Source organism: Morone saxatilis, unplaced genomic scaffold, assembly GCF_004916995.1.
Source record: "Morone saxatilis isolate NCDOM2014 unplaced genomic scaffold, NCSU_SB_2.0 Contig5, whole genome shotgun sequence".
Classification (NCBI taxonomy): Eukaryota; Metazoa; Chordata; class Actinopteri; family Moronidae; genus Morone; species Morone saxatilis.
Genome location: NW_023340095.1, coordinates 8405252 through 8426614, shown reverse-complemented (window position 1 = coordinate 8426614; position 21363 = coordinate 8405252). Strand labels below are relative to the sequence as shown.

The 21363-nt window shown below is 38.8% G+C and overlaps 1 protein-coding gene across 1 annotated transcript in view; it reads left to right on the top strand.

Annotated features, from left to right (window-relative positions):
- The window catches only part of thsd7ba (thrombospondin, type I, domain containing 7Ba), a 117182-nt gene that overhangs the window by 26253 nt on the left and 69566 nt on the right, over positions 1-21363 (top strand). Inside the window, exons 2-6 of the mRNA XM_035676667.1 lie at positions 3525-4377; positions 6102-6350; positions 7286-7455; positions 12037-12195; positions 18289-18489. Coding sequence (XP_035532560.1) covers positions 3525-4377; positions 6102-6350; positions 7286-7455; positions 12037-12195; positions 18289-18489 — 1632 coding nt within the window. The remainder of the gene's footprint in view (positions 1-3524; positions 4378-6101; positions 6351-7285; positions 7456-12036; positions 12196-18288; positions 18490-21363) is intronic.

Sequence of the window (21363 nt, the reverse complement as noted above, 5' to 3'; positions counted from 1 at the left end):
ACATTACAGAGCAGAAATGTTGATGGTTTATGACTAAACTTTTTGAAATTAAATTTGACTGATATCTACTGTCTAATGTGCCTAATTAAAATGTTTTCATATGTTTTCAAGCTGTGAGTGATCTTGCACAGTCTCTTCTCTTTTCTGACAGAAACAACATGTCTCCCCTGTTCAAAGTGCTTCAAGTGCCTTTGAGTTTGAGCTCTGGTTTAAGCCGATGTGAACTGCCAGGCTATTTGCTTACAAACTATGAATTCAAACTAACACAAAATCATGTTAGTTCAGTATAATACAACATGTTGCAGCCTATATATGCACACACACATACATAATGATTAATGAAAATATGCAGAGTAGTCAGTGGTACATAATGTAGTTAGAATCAGAACACATTTGCAGTTTAAATTGCATATTTATTGGTAAAGGTCCACTTTTGGCAATGCATGTAGTTGAAACAAGTTATTTTTATTTTTAGCTGCTTTCAGCTATTTTCAGCTATTTTTGTTTGTATCTAATTTTTATGCAGCTCATTTTCAATGCAGCATATATTGAATAATATTAATATAATATTTAACATTTAGCTGCAGCGTGAAAATAGAAGAAAAAAATATTATAATAATTGTTGTATTTTTAGTTTGCATCACATGCATACATCTGCTGGAATACAATATGTGTAACACTGTGTCATTGCTGCACCTCTTTATGTTAATTTGTAAGTCCTAAGTCCTGAAATTAAACTAATGGAAAAATCATTCATCTAGTTTCTAGTGTAAAATCTTTTTAAAGTAAAGTAATACAATTATTGTGATTTCATTTGAGCTTTGTCATTGGTTTGTTGAGTCTTCTGTACTGTACTTGCTTTAAAAACAAAGTGAGCCTAAGACTAAAAGATCATATGAGCATAATGATGTTAGTTACACTGTAAGTCCCCATTAACATTGCAAACCCAAGTTGAATAAACTCAATGATGTGCTTCGATGAACTATGAAACAATTCAGCAGTTTGAAATATTGACCCCTTAAGCAGAAAACAACAGCTCTAACGCAGTGTTGTCATGTCGCTGATTGGCCAAGGAACAAAGTGTTAACAACAGATTTCTCTGGCAGGAAAAGGCATAGAATAGTTTCAGCAAGTTGTCATTCGAAAGCAATTTAGGAAGCTGTAGGATCTCATTATTACATCAGTTTAATTCCAATTAGAATAAATGAATCAAATTATCCATTTCATAGCATGTGGCAAAATAAGTGGATGAGAAGCAAACGTGACCGACGCAAATCATATCAGTAAATTGATTTCATTTTTTTCTTTTTCTTTTGAAAATGAGGACAAAAGGTCATACACTAAATTAACAGGGCTCAAATCAGTTTTTGGATTGGGTTTTATGAATCACAAATTAATTTAGCATTTTATAAAATTGCAATTTAATTAGCCTTTTTTAATAACCTTAATCTACATATTCTGCAGACATTAGCACAACATGCAACAGTGAATCTTGGTATATTCTGATATAAATCTGAGAAGATAGAAGAGTAGACTTAGATTCAAGTCTTAACCGAAAGGCATGGTCAATGAGAAAAATCAACCTCATAAAGGAAGCAACTAAAGAATCAGTGCACATGACAACCAGCTCTCTGTGAAGTTTTACTTTCCAAATGTAATCTTATTCAGCCTCTTGTTAACTAAATTGTCTTAGGCTATAGTTTGTTTTGTGATGTTTTCATGTGTGTATGAACAGTCTGGTAGCTATTCACTGCAACATTTAGTACAAACCAACAGCCAGCCTGTTGATTTGAACCTTCTTGCTGGGAGGCGACAACCTCCTCTATTTGTCACTTTAATACTTATTCTAATTTAACACTGTTTTATTTATTCATATGGGGAACAGTTCAGCTTTATTTTCTTTTCAGATGGATTAAATTAACTGAAATACAAAAAGTTCTATTCAAAATCTAGCTTTTTTTGAGTGTCATATCGTCTGTAGACTTGAAAGTGGCTGTGAAAAGTTTGGAGTTTCCTTTTTCACAGAAATAGAGGCTGTGGTCACCTTGAATTCATGTACGTATTACATTTTAAGCTGCAATTTGATGGCCATGCAAGTTTTCACAATGGGAAAAAGGTATCAGCAATTTTGTTCCCTCTGACCACAGCGTATTTCTACTTTGCAGTATTTGTCGGAGGTGGAAAATGACTGTGCTTTAGTCACACATACTTTGATGTTGCCAGTAGTGACTGCCAAGTGTGGTTCTGTTTCACTCAGTGAGAATAAACCACATCATCACTCAGATATGATAGCGAAAAATGAAGTTGTCTCTCTCTTTTAAAACACAACTATGTGCAACATCTATTGGACATTTCATGAGGAGTGAGAACAGGTTTTTGCACCTTTGTGAGAGTAGTTTAACTTGGCTGCTTAGTTATTTTTAGTCGTTTAACACTAAGCCCTAAGCTTCAATAAACACTATGACTGATCATAGTTCAGAATTTGTTATACATAATGTTACCAGAAGAGAACCATTTATTTATAAGGAACATGTAGTTGTGACAAATGGATCAAACAACTGTTAGTTCACCACTACGCTATTTTTGAACTTTGCATAATTGTATTGACTGAATCAACTGTCAGAACTTGTGAAATATGACTTTTGAACTGTAAGTTGATAGAACTTCCTAAAGCTATCAACATACAAAAAAAAGGGAAAAAATTCTCTTTGGATTTGGATTTTTGCTCTGTACACTCAAAATGATTTGATAATGGGAATTGTCACATTATTATTACTACTATATTATTATGTTTCTCCCTTTTTATAGAGAGAAAATCCCTTACTGCCGAATTTTCTTTTAAGACAGGTCCTGATTGTATTCTTAAATTATTCCAGCCAGCAGTGGTAATTGCACATTAAGATAACTCATGTCCTTAGTGTGCTGTGAGGAAAGAGTCAGACCACAGCAAAATGTCATACATGTCTTTGGTTGGTTTGGGTTATTTTAAGTAAAAATCAATAGTCTTTCCTCAAAAAATCTATAAAAACCTTCTATGCACATGTCTCATCTTTGCAGGCAAGATGCTTTCACTGTTGAGGAGGTAGCGTTATTGAGAGATTGAGATTAACACTAATTTATTAAATCCAAACCGTATATTTCTCAATATATTGCTGGATTTAAAGACTTAACAGCATTTCAGCAAAGTTACCTCACCGAACAGTAACTGGTTGCACAGCTGTCTATGTCTTACATAGCCTAAGATATTGATCAGTTTGGGAAGAATTGCCCTAGTGAATCTAGTCATTTGTGACTGAGAAACTAACCTTTTTGATATTGATGACCACCAGTGGTTTGATTACTTTGTGTTCCTTTATTCCTTTCTTCCTCAGTTCATGAATAAAGCAATCATGGAGGTTAAGTGAATGGCCTTGAATTCTGCTTGATTGCAAGCTGCCAGATAGCTGCAATTTAAATCATCATTTTTTTTCTAAAGCTCCAGGTTTTAATGAAAATGCCCTCCGTGTGTCTTCTCTTGGTTGCAGGCCAGTGGGGTCAGTGTATCGGGGAGGAGTGTGGTTCTGGCGGGGTCCAGACGCGGACAATATGGTGTGTCCACATGGAGGGCTGGACTACCCACCATACCCACTGCCAGCACATGGACAAGCCAGAAAGCCAGCGGCACTGCTTTAAGGTTTGCGACTGGCACCAGGACCTTTTTGAGTGGGAGGTATCAGATTGGGGAGGCTGTGTTCTTGTCCCTTACTTTTCCAACGAGCTCACACTGAGGACGGCTGAGTGCATTACAGCACAGCATGGCATCCAGAGGCGCAAAGTTCACTGTGTACGCACTTCAAACCGTACCACAGTTACCTCAAGGATATGCGAGTTCTTTTCCCAGAAACCCCCTGTGGAGCAGGCATGTCTCATCCCCTGCCCCCAGGACTGTGTAGTTTCAGACTTTACCTCCTGGTCAAGTTGCAGCAAAACCTGTGGTGCTGGCCTGCAGCATCGGACTCGACATGTCCTGGCCACACCAATGTATGGAGGTGGAAGCTGCCCCAACCTGACAGAGACCAGGACTTGTTCTAGCCCTGTTGACTGCCCTGCTGGGGAGGGTGAGTACCAGTACAGCCTTAAAGTCGGGGCCTGGAGTGCGTGCCGACTACCCCATCACAAGGATACCCTGTTAAGTGGTAGGACCACAGTGGACTTCTTCTCCAATGAGAACAACACAGTTACATTGCACACACACGTGTCTCATCACCACTCCCATAACCACCACCACCACCACCAGCATGCACACAACAAATACCCTATGTCATGGGAACTGGAGGTGGGATATCAGACCCGACAAGTCCGCTGCACAAGGAGTGACGGCCAGAATGCAATGCTGAGGTAAGCCAATCACAAATGCTGCAAGGTGCTGCACCTTTCATACAGCGAGAATAAATAAGATGAAGCTAAAAAGTGGGAAATAAACACAGTGAAAAATAGTGTATTTCTTAAGGTCCAAGATAAGCCCAAGATTATAATGAAAGCAAGGTGGCTGTGTGAAAAGAGCTGGTTTGTAGCTGTCTGGGGAACAGACCTGTACAGATAACTGGATTTGTCTTACATTAATCTCTTCATCCACTGGTGTAGCATAAGAGGTGAGTTGTAAAAATTGCACTGTAGCTGAATGTGGGTGTCAGGTGAAATAGTCCTAATTGATTTGATTGTTTTTATGGTTCCTCCACACTATTGTTTCGTAACATGACAGGGACATGATAAATGGTCATCCCCTCACGATCCCAGTGGGTCATTTTCTTCATGCGGAGGTGTATTCACGGAGACAAAATGGTTTTTATCGATGGCAGTTATTTATTCAATTATAGCTAGATTATGTGAGAGCTGGTGTTTCACCAGCAAATTAGCATGTCGGTGAGGCACTATTGTGCTAAATGTCAAGTGCTGCTCCCCTCCTGTCCCTGCTGTTTGAGCTAGCCCTGGTATTTGAATTTGATAAGAATGGATTTTTCTGCACATGCTCGCACAAAAAGCAAGAACTTACATACACACACACACACACACACACATACACAAACGCATCCATACCTACACATACAGAAATAATCAACATTCCATCTTGTGCTTTCTTTTCAAGGAGAGAGAAAATCATTGCATGCATATTATATTGACTAAATGCCACTAAACCATCTGCTTGGTGTAAAGTGACACTATTAGCTGACAGTTTTAATCAATTGTCGACTGCCATTCATGGAGGCGTTGGTAACCACTTATCACTAATATCCTGTTGGAATGATGCATTTTTATTGTTTGACATTTCTTTAAAATGTATAGCCATGAGCAGTGCATTGCAATTGCACACAGCTAAATAAAATCTAAGCAGCGGCAGCTTTAGGGAGTTTGGATGTAGTGAGTTTTGTTTGTCCCATGTCATTTGGATGAAGGGGTAAGCCCCTTCATCCAAATGACATTGGACATGAAATTGGTTGTCTTGTTATGTGTTTGATATTAGCATGTTATTATCCCTGACAAAGCACACAAGGTTCACTGGCTTTATGGCTTGAGTGTGAAGGGACCATTTACAGTACAATGCCTGATTAGCATGGTATTTACTAAGAAGCTTTTGAATATGGATTTCCCACCTGAGTTCTGCCTCATTCTGCTTTTCTAATTACAGCCTAATTACAAACTAAAATTCTAAAATGAGCATTGTACTCACATCTTAATAACCTAACTAATTAAATTGTCCAAATTAAACAATGGGAGCTGTAATTACATGATTAATGCACTTGTTCCATATTTTTAAGTGAGCATATCAGCTCTTTGTACAATTTCTGTAAAGGCCGACTTTATGTCGGAGACCTATGTTATTATTGTGACGTATAATAGCATTGGATATTGTCTTTATCAAAAAATCAAGATCCTAGCAGATGGTCATTTTTACTTCCTAAAATCTGTCAACCAACCTACACCTGTCTGTCTGTCACTTGTCAGTTTTGTTCCTTAACACTAAGTAACTCTATTCTCAAACTGTGATCGGGATCTTATGAAAAAACGGTTGTCGCAATTGTACTATTTTCTTCTTTAACTTCTTTTTTCTTCGTCATCTGCAGTCTCTGTGTCAAGGACAACTCCCCCCTGACCTTTCAGGCATGTGTGATGCCCAAAGACTGTCAGACATCTGATTGGTCATCGTGGAGTCCCTGCTCGAAGACCTGCCGGTCCACCGACCTGTCTCCTGGTTACCGCCTCCGGTCACGGATCATGACGCAGATCCCAGTCGGAGGGGGGAAACGATGTCCTGCCCTTGAGGAAAAAGAAGCTTGCAACATCATAGGAGATTTACTTCCAAACTGCCCCAGGTAGAGTGATGGTTATCTAATTTTGATCTCACAGTCATCAAAAACAAAAGCTCTGTTCATGTGCAATCTCCTGATACAGATGTGTATGCATAAATTGTCAAAGTCTAAAATCAAATAATGGTTTTTAATTTAGCTTCTCTGAGCTTTTTCACCTGAATGATTATGAGAGAAAGCCTAGAGGCTGCAAATATTCATGATCTCACTATTGAATTACTTTGTGCATATTTTTTGGCATTGCCTCAATTACCTTGTGACAACTACAATAACCACTTGTACTGTTGGGAGTTCCGGACCCAATGGACTTAACATGGATGACAGTGTTTGACAGAACCCCATTGTTTTAGGAACGTTTGAGTTAAGATAGGTTTTTGCCTAATATTACATGCAGTAAACAAAGTAATCAATAGAGAATTATTTTCCCTGCTGGTAGATTTTGTTTTATTTGCTAACTCTACACGGAGTGCCTGAGAGCAGAGGATTTACATGATTAGGGAAAACTCATTACGGAAATTAAGCATTTGATAGATTACTACAGGCTGTTGTTCTGGTAAACTCCTCCAATAATATTGCTTTATGCACCACTGCATTTTTCATAGTTGAAACCAAACATTTGTTTAGAAGTTCTGAAATCAAAATAACCATGCCTCCCGCCTCCTGACATACTGGGAGAGAGGCTCTTGCCAGAAACTGCTCTTGCTAATTTGTCTTTTGCTTTGCATAGCTTTTCTGAAACAACTGGCACCACTGTGTGTAAACTGATTCTTTATCTTTTTTTCAATTGTCTCTGAATGGATTGAAGCTTCGTTTCTGAAAATACACAAACATGACACACCTGCATACTTTCTAAGACATATCAGAAAGGTACTCCAGCAGTGACTCCATTCAGTTGTTGTATCCTTGTTTGCATTGAAAATATGTTTGCATGTCTGTGTCAGGTATGTGTGGAGGACCACTGACTGGGGAGAATGTCGCATCCTTCCCTTACTGAGCCAGCAGGACCGGCGGCTTGCTAACATCAGTATTCTGTGTGGAGGGGGGATCCAGAGCAGGAAGACCTACTGTGTTCAAGTCCCTGATGACTCAGCACCACATCACAGGAAAGAGGGTAAGAAAATGCGCCTTCATCACAGTTGACCCAGGGCTCGCTGGAAGCCCATGGTGACTTAAGAGATACACCATGAATAAATTCCAGTAAACTCAGTGGTGTGTTTTGATATAAGCTGTGAGCATAAATTATTAAAGTGAAAGTTAGCAGCAGAGCATTATGTTGGTTATGCAGGCAAAAAAAAACAATCATAAAGAAGCTGTGTTGCTGTATAAAGTACGTTCAAAGTGCAAGTAGACAATAAGGATTATTGTTTTATTCAGACTGTGTTTTCTTGAGCTACAATATACTGTAGCTAAGGTTTTGAGCAGCAGGGACCCACTACTCTGCATGTGAAATAGCTAATTTTACCTCTAAAGGTTTAAAGTTTTTTTTCATTTCAAGCAAATGCGAGAAATTTATCTTTTGGTGCAGCATCAATAGTATTTTTCTGTTTTAAATAAAGTGTTTGCACTTTTTTCATGTTGAGAACCTGCAAACCACAAAACAGCATGAAAAGGAATTGATAGCAGTTGGCACTGGGTTTAAACTGTTTGCCTGGCATGTATATAATTATGCAAATAAAAGAAAATTAAAGTTATAGTTTGACATTTTGGTAAATATTCTTATTTGCTTTCCTACTAGATATATGAAAGGATTGATACCACTCTCATGTTTGTATGGTAAATACAGTACAACAGCAACTGGTTAGCTTAGCTTAGCACAAAGACTGGAAAAACACAGCTAAGCTTGGCCTGTCCAAAGGTAACACAGTCGGACTTCTGGCACCTCTAAAGCTCACAACCCCCCTGGTTGTACGGGGTTACATTTCCTGTATTTTCTGGAGTTCTGACAATGCTGGTAGGTAGGTTGCCAGGGAACCAGCGCAGACACCAGTTAGTGTCTACGCCATGCCAAGAAATCGTTATTATGCTCACAGCCTCATGAGGCAGCGATGTTCACACCAGAAAATAACTGAGCAAGACACTGAAGAAATTACTTGAGATGAGCACAGCAGCTTTGTTGCTGTCACTGTGTGCATAGGTGAATAAGAGGTTCTGTAAATGGCTTCTTCCTGCTCAGGTTGAAAAGTGCTATATTAAGAAAATTACCACTGATCATGAACAGTGGCAGTCTCTGTCCTTATTATCCTTGAATAAAACCACAATCAGTGAATGTATATAATGATTGATGAAGATGATTATAAATTTTACCTTCAATATAACAGTCACAGGAAAATCTTTATTTGGCTTCTTTGTGAAAATACCCTTTCCTGGAGTGCACTAGAAGATGTTTGTTAAAAACAATCAATATGACTAATACAACTCATAGTTAAGGCCATTATTATTGTCTAAGCCCTATCCCACTGTTTATTTTCTGCAAGTCAAGATAAAGCATTTACACATATGCATCAGGAGTAAGAGGACCAACAGCTGCCTGGTGTGCTTTGGTCATCACAGCAACTAGCTTGGTGCAAGATTTCATAAGATTCATAGTTGAGACGTGGTGGAAATGTCACAGAAAACACCACAAGATACAGTAATTCCTAAACTCTGCCACTGTAGTCACACATGGATAATCTAATACACACAAAGTCTAATTTCTTTAGTGTTTTCAGTCTTACCTCCTTTTCCAATTATTGTTAGTGCAGGAAATCTAACCGACTAAATCACTTTGATGTGGGGGTGGACACAGTAACTTGAACACCTAGGATTGCATTATATTGTACAAGCATCTGTGTAATTGTGCCAGGCCTGGATTGTAGGGGAAAATGGGCATATTCACTAAACAAGTAAAATAGTTTTATGAGTTTGATAAATATGGCTGATGCAGCCTTGCAGGGCACTGTGTTTTCACATTAAATCAAATATCAGTATAGTATTAAAGGGGATGAATTAGTTTACTTTGAACATCAGGCAGGACCTGCTCATCCCTCCCCCTGTGAATTATGCTTATTTTATTATGCATTATGTTGGTATCATGCAGATTTAACAAGCTGTAATAAAATATAGACAGGTGGCATAAGATAATAAAGTCAGTCAATATAGATAATTCAAGTTATAAAAGAAGTAAGTTACTGTTAATCAAAAGGAGAACCACATTTCATTTTGTGGTTTGACAGCCAGTTTAAGCTTGGCAGGGAGATGGTAATTGTGCAGCCAAACTGCTTCTTCTTCTTTATAAATAAATCGCCTGAGAAGGACGACGACACAGCTACTGAGGGACAGGAGGGCAAAGTTAACTGAACTTTTCCTGAGAGTTATGGAGACTTATTTCGGACAGGGTATTTAATCTCAACACTTTTGCATAGAGACTTAAATGTGTCAGATTATCAAAAACAATTTGTAATGTTTTTGATCAAATTGGTCCATGATTTAAGTGAAACTATTTCCACTTTTAGACAATTTTATTTAGGATTGTACACCTGCTTGTCTTTATAACATTTGCCTTTTCTGTAAAAATTAAAAAGTCCTATTTACTGCTTATGTACAATATATGCACTGTGCAAATAAATTGCATTCTGTTTTGTTTTGTTTTAGTCACTGTACCATGATAACATGAATGAAAACCTGTCACTTATGTTATTCTAATAACACACAATTATCAGTCAATTGGGACAATAGTAGAAATGCAAGATTTTTACATATCATTATGATAACCACCATGTTGGACATAGTAAAAAAGTATGTTGCATATAGTTTATTTTTCTTTGGAGGTAAAATTATGGATGGTATCTATTGTAATGTCCCTGGGTCTCCCCTAAACCATATCAGCTTAGCTTGTTGTGAGGCCTTATATTTATTTGCTGCTCTCAACTATGTATTAAGGAAGGCACTGCTGTGTTTCCACTGTTGCACTGCTGCACTTGGCCATGGCCATTTTAACTTGATGCAACAGATATAGACACAGCAAACCTTAAAAACTTGTTACAGTACGGCACTTTGACCTAACCTCTTTGCAAAGTACTTATCGTACGTATAGATTTAGTATAATGTAAACAACCCAGAACCAGATTACTGTTGGTAAATGCATTCATATGAACAGAATATGAGAAGGCATGAAAAATTAGCTAAATGTAGGAATCACCAAGGCAACCAGTTTTACTGTGTGTTTATGAACTCCAAATGGCTGTGCTAAAAAGTAATGCTCTTTCACAAAATAATAATTAAAAAAATATATTTTAGTCTTAAAAAATCAATCATTACAAGAAAAAACTAGGAGCACATGCATACCAAGTATTTCATTTATCTTTTTAATTAAGCACAGTGGGTATTTTTTCATGGCTTTCAACTATAAAGTTCTCTTTTGCAAATCATAGTCTTTCCTGCCTAATAAACATAACCATTTGTTTAATAATAACATATTCATTTTGCCTCATCCATATTGTATTTTGTGTGCCTACTTGATGTGCACTGGGTGGCTTCATTTCTTAGCCGAGGAGTTTTGGCAGTAGCTGTGGGATGCCCCTTTAACTCAGCAGAGGTGTATTTGGACATATGAACATGAATATGTTAGCTGAATGAAATCAATGAGGGCAGCTCTTTGAACCAATGGATGTGAGGGACAAAGATCAATACGTAATATGTAATATTTACCTTTACGTGACCTGCACAGCTTTAGCTAATGTAAACAGATGTATTCCTGCACTATGGATAGCTCCTTGGTCTGGTAATGTGGAGAACAATTTGCTCCTGTTGGCAGTCCACTGCAGTAATGCAATTGACAAAAACAAGTAACCACAATTTGGAGAACAAAGCAGAGAGATCTGTACTATGCACTGTATGAATGTGTTTAAGCAAGCATCTCATTTTTACAAAGGAGATCAAAAACCATGTAAATTACTTTTCGTAAGAAGACAAAATGTACAATGGACATTTAGTGAATTCCTCTTTGGGCTCTCATTTAAATGGAAATTTGCCACTCAATGATGTGCGGAGGTGCATCAAAATGGAATATTAGATTGAATAAATCCCTGTGTTGTGGACAGGCAAAAAATGCCCTCTCATTCTATCTGAGAGACTAATGTCAGAGCCCATTACAGGTGGCTGAGCTTTCGGAGCTTTTCTACAAATGATACCAGCCATGCTTAGCAGTGAATTGGTTATACCGTGTCTTGCCTTAATATCTCCCTGTTCAGCTCCTGTTTACTCCCTTAGCTGGCCGCTGCCCTCTATTTAATATTCTCCTGAGCCAGGCATGGGATGAGAGGAGCAATTTTCTTTCTGTTATTTTTTATTTTCTACCTTTATTTTTTACTCCACAATAAGCATTGCTAAACCTTCCCTGCTTCTCATCACAGTGTACAATATCTGAAGCTGTAGTCTTTACCAATAAATATACTACTGTCTTCCAAATCAGGACTAAATTACTTCCATACTTTTCATCCAGCGACACTGATGCTTCCTCATCTTCTTCACTCTCTTCACAGCATCCAGCACATATTTCTGTTTACATTCCAATTCCAAACTTATTACCTGACAGAAATTGCACACACACAACAGACACACACACAAACTCACACACACTCCATTGGTGCCTGTGTGTGGCTGAGCTTGACTTAAGCCCGGTATATCCCTGCCTGTGTTCCTTTTGTTTGTTCAGTGTCCAGGCCTGTAAATGCCAGGCTATGCGCTGGTGAAGAGCCCCCCTCGGCCGTCCAGCACTGCTCCATCCCTTGCCAGCACCACTGCCTGCTCTCCCAGTGGTCACCCTGGGGTGCCTGCCTTCATGACAACTGCAAACAACCACAGGGAAAGAAAGGTATGATGGAGTATGATGGAGGCTTTGGCTTTTGAAAGATTTGCAGGACCGCATGTAAATTTATCAACAGTGTAGAGAAAAGACATGATGAATGTGGATGCCAATGATTGCTGTGGTCGTATGATTTCAAAGTTCTAGAGATTTAGTAAAAGTACAGCAGTACTGTGCAATGAATAGTTTGATAAGGCTGCATGGTCACATCAAAAGAGCACAGTGTTAGCTAGCACTTGTTATTGCCAGCTAGTTAATGTGCAAATTAAAAGGATGATCGCTGCTGTGACAAGATGTAACAAGCTATATTCTTTTAAATGCCAAAAATATTGTTTCAAGATATATCCTCCTTTAAAATGTCTCGAAAAGCAGAATACTGTTCCCCTCAGAATCCAGAATCATGTTTGACAGATGGACGGACAGAGGGATGGACACATATCCAAAAGATAGTACAGATAGCTAGCTAACAAGCTGATATGATTTAAAACTGAAACTGCTAATTGCACAGATGGACCAGTGGTGATATCATAAGCACCCAGTCAAAAAGCAATTATCTGCTGAGTTATATTGCAGATAGCCATGTAGTACATTTACAATCAGCTGTTCACAGCAACTGTTGCTTAAGAGTTGACTAGTTTCAGTATGGGCAACAAGGGACTTTAGACTTTGTCAATGGTTTGGCAACACTGAAACTGAAAGAGAGAAAGCTATTGAGGCTGACGGAGGCTAGGAGAGAGAGTGACAATGCAAGAGAGCGATGTTGTCAGAGCAGGAGAGAGAGGCAGTATATGTTTGAATCCTAAATTGTTTGTTGATAAGCGGCTGACTGAGAGGAAGTGTGCTCTGGAGGAAGGCAGTACACATAAACCACAGCAGACGAAAGACAGAAAGAGAGCACACCTGTAGTTCTGCTCTCAGTCCCCAGGAGGGTGAATGGAGAATCAGCAGACAAGATGCTTCCTGTCTGTGTGTGTATGTGTGTGTGTGTGAGAGAGAGAGAAAGTGTGCTCAAGTATTCAGCGTGCTCGTGCTGTCTGAATGTTCTTGTCTTTTTTCACAGGTGAACGCGTGTCATATCTGACTGCTTTAGAGAGGCTACGCAGTGTGTGTGTGTGTGTGTGTGTTTCAGTGTGAGGCACTGGCGGTGCTGTTACTGCGTTAGCGCTGTGCTAAAAGGGCAGCATGACCTCGCCCCTGCTGTGAGTAAATGTGCATGAAAGCCCCCCGGGGAGCGACTGAAGTGTGGATTGTTCAGGTCAGTGCCCACACTCTCCAACGCTGGATCTCTATGGGATGAGCCAGCTCCTCTCACAGACAGTGTCATTAATATATTTCAAGGAGTGGAAAACGCAGCACATGCTGTTTTGCACAAGGCTCTCTAGTGGCATACTGTCTTTTGATGGCATTCATAAAGATCCACAGCCCACAGCAGATAGAGTATGAAACCAATAGAAAATCACTTTCAGAGAGCTCTGTTGCCTGCGAAGCAATGAACAGTTATTGAGTAGTCGGCATTGTTATGATCCAAGTCGTTTGCCTGTGGTCCTTGGGCTGCAGAGAATTTCTTGCTCCTTTTGAATGTGCACTTAGCCTTTATGTTTCACAACATCAGAATAAACTGTGATCCGTTTCTAACTGAAAGACCCGCGGGATCCAAGCGCTCAGGTAGAAGAGCCAACCAGCCAAGATGCTTATGCCGCCCCAGCTTGCTCTCCGGAAAATTACAAATTTAAATTGCCTCGCAGTAGCTTTATGTGCTTTTCACATTTTTTTCATGTTATCTTGGCCTATCACATTTTGCAGCTATGTTGGAAAATGAATTGAGCATGGGAGGTCACTTGATAGAATTTTAGCAATGCCTTAACTAGAAGTCACGGAGCTGAAGGGAGCAGTATGTCTGAATAACAGTGTGTTGAAAATCACTGGATGGCCCTTGTTTCCCTGAAATAAACCTGGTATGACCAAGAAACCTTTCAATTATTAATATCCATGGGGGCATGCCCACGCCAAATTGTTTTTTGTGGTTTGGATGTGAATAGCAGTAAGTGCTGTGGGCAATACTGCAATCGATCCATAGTCTGTTTGCTGTTCAAGAGCACACTCGGGCAGCACCACGGATCAGACTCCTGAACTGGTGCCTCACACCAGTAGAGGGTCAGGGGATGTAATTTGTAGAGTGGGTATCCAGGGGTTAGACAGGTCCACCTGTGGAGGGAAAGAATGTGGAACCTTTCTGCCAAGTGTCAGAGCTGCGGTAAAATGAGTATGGCTCCAAAAGAAAAGCTGCTGCTGTTCAAGTGTCGTGGACATTTACTGGGGGAGCTGCTGGAGCCTACAAAAAGCATTTTCATCCTACCATTTTTCATCTCCAAGAACATTTTTCTATGTCATCAGGGAATTGGAAAAGCTCAGTTGTCGATAGAGACTGTAGATTAGAACATGAGCTGTCCATTCAGTAAAAACCTTTTCATAAAGAAATAAATAGAAGAATTCAGCTTTGGGAGAATCAGTGTTTTAGACATCTATGGGCCAATTAGGTAATCCATTAGGTAATTGGCTTAATGATAATGATTGTGTCAAAATGTTGACCATGTTATTGCTAATTGCGTATTTAAACCAGATTTAGAGCCATTTGTTGTTCATGTCGTGTTATATCCCATTTTAGATTTTACTGCCATTGTCATTTTTTCTATTAAAAACAGCATATCCTCCAACAATGCGTCTACGGACACAGGTGATTGAATGCAAAAACTGCTTAGCTACTTCATTACAAACACTTGTGTATCAAGGTAAACCAGCAGATAGTACTTTGTTAAAAGCTGGCAGAATGATGTGGTAATCCAGTGGTCTAAGATGCCACTTCATGGGGAATTCTGCTTTAGACGTTAACAGTCAGTTTCTCTTTCTCTGTATTTACTAAAAGCCCACACTGAGGTTTTTCACAGTTAAGTGGAAGAAAATTGGCACTGCTTAAAATTGTATATAATAAGTATTCTAGTCACAAAATATGGGAAGAGGGAATATAAATTTACACAAATGACTGCTGCTCCTGATCTATTTATCTGATCAACTGCCTCAGAGAAAATTCAATCTGACATCAAACTTTAATGTTAACGTGTGTCGATGGCACTTTTTTAAGCAGGTCCGAGCAGATAAGTCAGAGTTGATTCATCTTGGTGATAGTTTAGAAAATTTTGTGTCAGTGGTAAGGAATATTATTGGAAATTATATGATGCATCTATGGTTTACAAGAGCTTCTTCAGGACCACAACACAAAGCCAATGTCCAGCGATGCAACAGAATGTTACTTTTAACACATTTCCACCTAATGCCTCCCTAACCTCCTCCACATAGAATATGTATTTCTCCTGACTATTGATGCCTCACAGCTGGCCCACTGTGGTGTGATATGATTTAATCAGCTAATTAAATGCTTATTAAGAAGGTCTGTTCGATTTTTACTAATTTACAGCAATCATTTTGTAATATTTTTAAGAACAACCAAAAGTCTCCAACACAACTCCAGGAGGCCTTTTAATGTCACCTGTGTTTTTGTTGAGCTAACGATATCAAGTCAAGATAGATATACTTTATTAATCCCCTGGGAGAAATTTTTATTTTCACTCTTTTTATACACACACACACACAGGCTGAAATACACCTTCCATGCAACAGAGGAGCAGAGATGGTGGAGTGGATGGGGCTGCGCGTTATGAGCATGAGCAGTTTCTTGGGTTAGGTTGCCTTGCTCAAGCGGCACCTCGGCAGGGCACAAGGCGGTGAATACTGGCACCTTCCAAGCTACAGTCACACTCCATGTTTTTGTGGTCTGTGGGACTTGAACCGGTGACCCTCCAGTTCCCAAGCCAAGTCCCTTCACACTGAGCTACTGCCGCCCTATTATATTATATTAGCTGTTATAATGTTTTTCTCACACGTCATTGGACCGCAGTTCTAAAAAGTGTCTTCTCTTAGTATAAGGACTTTCATTCATTGTATTGCATTCCAGACATGCACTGTGTGTCTTACACAGTACAGCATCAGATCTTATAGATTAGCGGAATTAATCTGAGGAACTGCAGCTGGGCTTATTTACATGTGTAGTCTTATCTTGCTAAAGTGAAACAAAAAAACAATATTTGCTGTGATGGAAAGTTTTAATACCGCTGACAATAATTTGTGCTAGGCTCAATAAATATCTCCTGATATGACATCGTAGACCATGTAGCTGTGACGTCCCTAGTTTAGTCGTGCTGAAGACCTTTGTCATTGCCCTGTAATTTTTCTACCCACGTTGCTTGTCACTTTACAAAAATGCCTTGAAAATAGCTTGGTTGAGGAAGGAACCTACACAGTCAAACCACACCAAACTGCATATCTTGGCCTGACCTTTGTAATCACTGTCGTTTCTCACAAAGCCAGCACAATAACAATAATCTTTTTTTTTTTTTTACTTTAGCAAAGTACATATCTTTGGTTCACAGATAAGATAACATTAACTGCTCAGTCCTGGTGCTTGATTTTAGTCATATTACATCCAGAGGAATCAAAAACAGGACATATTTGTACAGTATGTCCTGTTTTTAGCTACTAGACAATTATGTTATTTAAGTGTTCATACTGTGTTACAGTGCGTGCCTTTTCTCTTAGACCTAGAGAATAAGATTTTCCGATTGTGAATTTTAATTTGAATAAATTGATAATGATAACAATAATAAAATCAGTGCAACACTACCTGTATAACTAGACATAATAATAATCAAATAATGCATCTCACAATACTAGGGTTAGATAAGTAAGTAGAAACATCATTTGAGTATGGAGTACCAAGCAACAGTGGGAATACAGTATTTCACTTCATTTCAACATGTTTCCGATCATTTTCACATACCCACATTTGTACATTGCATTTTTTGCAAATCACAGGAGGAAACAGTATAATTCAACAACATAATGTCGGTCCTAATTTACAGGGTTGTTTGCACAACAATTCAAGATTAAATCTGAATTGAAATGAGCTGTTATGAGGGTCATTTCCTTTCTACCACAACAGAGATGTTCAGTACAGGTGCCAGTGTGGAGCCAGCACATCTCAGCTGGCAGCCCCCAATTTAGTAACAGTAACAGCAGCAGCAGTGAAAGGACAGTGAGACTCAGTAATTGGAGAGACAGGTGTCATTGTGAATGTCTTGCCAACTACTGTAACTTGACCCCAATCACTCAGACTTTCCCACTTTTTTTTTTTTAAACAACCTCTCCTTTGCCGTACCATATGGCTCATTATCTTCCTCACCTCCCCTTGTCTCTCTTCTCACTTGGGAAATGGGATCCAAGTGGATATTTTTTTTATTTATTTTATCAATTAGGGGGTAAGGTTTAATGTGCTTGTTTTAAAAAGGGCACACGTTGACATTTGGCAGCTTGTAGGTGAAGTCTGGCCATTTATCAGTGAAACTTCCCAAATTTTCTCTTTGGGTGTATCAAAACTTTACTAGCAGATCATACTGTGGGCAGCTGCTGCTGAGTCTAATGAATAGATGTAACACTTCTCCCTCTATTGCAAGATAGAAAAAGTTTAGTAACTTAACAGATGAATGACACAAAGACTTAATTCAGATTAGGGCATACCTATATCAAACATCATTTTATTTCTGTAAGCGTAATTGTACTGAAAAAGAATTGCAGCTGAATTATATATATTTTTTTTAACAAGAACAGTTTTGTTTTAAAGAAGCCATGGTGGCATGCCACAAGCAACTAAGGTTAAATGAACAAAGACTCCTCCAGCATTTCTTCTTTCAAACTCCTGTTTTCTTTATTCACCTTTAATGGTTATCGGTGAGTCATAATAGCTTTTGTTGGAAAAGTGCTGTTGCTAAGTAAAGCATAGCTGATAAAAGACTTAAATAATTGATCACAGAAAAAATTCCCTGTGAAGTCTACATCTTAATACTGTAGCCTATGATATTGATTAGCTGAGAGGGGTTAGTTGGTGTGAGGCAACATGCTTACTGTTGCTTTATTTTTTGTACAGGAATATCAGCTGCTTCTCTGACAACCCTTCTCTGTTCCCTCCCTCCCTCTCCTCTTCTTCTCTGTCAGGTTTTAGACAGAGGAGGAGAGAGGTGTTGTGGGAGTCCAGCAGTCCTCTAGAGACCTGCCCTCATCTGGTGGAGTCTGTCCCCTGTGAGGATCCCACCTGCTTCCTGTGGCAGGTCCAACAAGAAGAAAGATGCATTCCCACTAAAAGCCCCTGTGGTCCTGGAACCGCCGTCCAGAATGTGACCTGTGTCAGTGCTGAAGGTAATGTCCTTGATTTTGCATCATAAAGGAGCAGTTTGCATCAACACTAAAATCACCATTCTCTCCTACACTATGGAGTTTTTTCCAGTCACTAAACACAGTCACTAAAGCCATTTTTGTTAACTTTATTTCTTGCTGACAGATGAGGATTGAGATTGATACTAACCATTATGCCTTGATTCCACTGGGCACAGCTCTATAACGTTGCGACTGTGACACTGTTTTGTTCTGTGCTTCACATGGCTTCATACCCCAATGGGATTGTTTGAGAAGCGAAGCATTTTGCCTGCCTGTTATTGTTGACTTGCAAACATTTTTTTTTAATTGACTGGACGCTCTATGCCATTCCTGTGTCTGACTTCCTGCATGGCTCAATCTTTTCTGGGCAGTTTGATGCAGCATCCATTAAAAATAGACTAAGCACGTATTTTAAGCAGAACATAGTGATAAGCGGCTTCTGGGTCCCTTCTGGGCCCTTTCTGAAAAGTGTGCGACACAGCCATGTCAGCTGTATTGGTAGGCACATAACAGAGCCAGGCTAGTGTGTTCCACTTCCAGTTGTTATGCTATGATGAACTAAGCTAGATCCTGACTGTAGCTGCATACTTCACTGACATAAATTAAAGTAGGATCAATCTTCTCATCTGGCAAGACAGCAAATAAGGATATTTCCCAAAATGTCCAACTATTCCTTTAACAATTTACAAAAAAATGTGTTTATTGATCTTTATCTGTTCTGATTTAAATGGCAGCTACATTTATTTACTCATAATTATAGTTGGACTAGATATACAAGTAGCTGTAAAATTCATCAAGGCCATAGTAGAGCCATCAGTCCTGTGGTCCATACACGTAATGTTATCAGTAGCATTGTGACGCATGATCTATCAGGTATAATGTGATCCATTGTGCTCAGCCATATCATCATGTTGGGTGATAGGAACATCAGTGTTAACGAAGCATGCATTATTCATGAGGGTCCATCACTGAGTTTATGGCCACAGAAAACACTGGCCTGATTAAAAGTCAGAATCGCAGCTTCCTACCAGGCATTAATTGCTCATCTTCATAGATTATAAACCTAATTGCACCCTTTTTTGCCTGTGTTTTATTATTCTGTCACAATGGATCATGTGTATGTTTATCAGGAAGGCAGTGGAGGGTCCAAATGTATTAGCCAGCAAGAGAGTCTAATGAGTTTTGACAGGTCAACTAAGAATGCAAGCTTTGGCTGGTTTGAGGAAAAAGGCTTATGAAATTATCTGCAGCGGATTTATTGTTAGTGAATGTTGACAAGTTGTTCACTGTTCTTCCTTAATTGGCTTATCGGACTTACCATTCAAGAACATTGGGTTATTTTCACACACATTCTACAACAGTGTCAGGCCCAGGTTTTTAAGTGAAGTAAAATCTTGTAAGAAGCTCTGTTTTTTCACACAATGAATGTCACCGTAGGCTGCCATAACAGTGATATAGGCAAGGACTTCAAGCATCAATGATCACGACAATATGAGTCACAATCCCTAAGGTCATATAAATGCACAACAAATAATAATAATGACATATATACTTGCCATTATTGAAATAAATGGTACATTTGGGGTGAATTTTAGGTCTTTTAAAAACTCTTGCTTGTTATATCTACATAAACCAAAAGCAAAAGCATTTTAACATGTTCAAATAGTGTGTCATATGATTTGATAAATACATGCTGCTTAACCCTGTCATGAAGCACTTTCTAATTTTATTTTAGATTCTTGTTATGAAAAGGTCTGATAAAATTTGACTTTAATGAGATGTTTGGCATGCTGGCAGTCCTTGGGTCAAGACTTTGATACTTCTGACAGTGTCCATCTACATGCTCAATACACCTAATAAAGTCAACACCAAACACTGTTTTAAAACTGAGTTTCTATGTTTTCTTTAATGACTTGAATGGTGGACAGACGGGAAAGTTGTTAGATTGACAGAATATGTTCTGTTGCTGTAATTATTATTTTTTGTGCAAACATCTAATCTGATCATGGTCAGGTTATTTTCCAGATAGAATATGCTTTTAGTTACTTTTCTGTTGTGCTTGACATATAAATTTAAAAGACCTTGGAGGAAGCAGCCGCTAATTGCAACTCTGTCTGCACATTCAGACTCATAACATCCAAGCTCTCCTTCTCAGCTGCTACACAAATAGAGATGATGGACACTTAGTCCGTGTCTTTGTCTGTGTTTAATATTTATTTTGGAACAGATTCCCCCCCCCCTTTACTTTCACTTTCACTTATAAAACACATCGGAAGTTTATTTCCCAAGCTAATGAATCGTTCGCTTCAGATAATCAAGCACATTACCCTTGTCTCACAAACTTTAGGGAACACAATATTTAAAGAAAATATTCAGAGGAGCATTACGGATATTGGTGCATCATGGATACAAAAAAAGTCAAGTTACTTTAAAATAAAGGAAGGAAGTTTTTGACAAAGACTAAGGTCAATACACTGTTTATAAGACATATTTTATATTTTAAAATAAGTAGTCCTCCACTCATCCCAGATATATTTTACTGCAGCTTCAATCAAAACAGGTTGAATCCAGCCCCGGAGGTGGATTGTTAATGACGTTATCTGCAACATCTTTAGGTTCCTGTGTTGTGGTTTCCAGTAATTCTTTACAGTGCTTTACAGTTCCATGAGTGAGCGAGGAGTCTGGGTCTGCAATGTTTAGACTGACTGTGGAGAGTAAAACACCTGCATACATAGCCAGTGTTTGTGGCTTGGTTTCAATCATTTTCACTTCTTCCAAAAGTGCAGAAAAGTATTTGAGGGATTGAGACAAGAAGAAGATATACTTTATTAATCCCCTAGGGGAAATTGTTCTTTT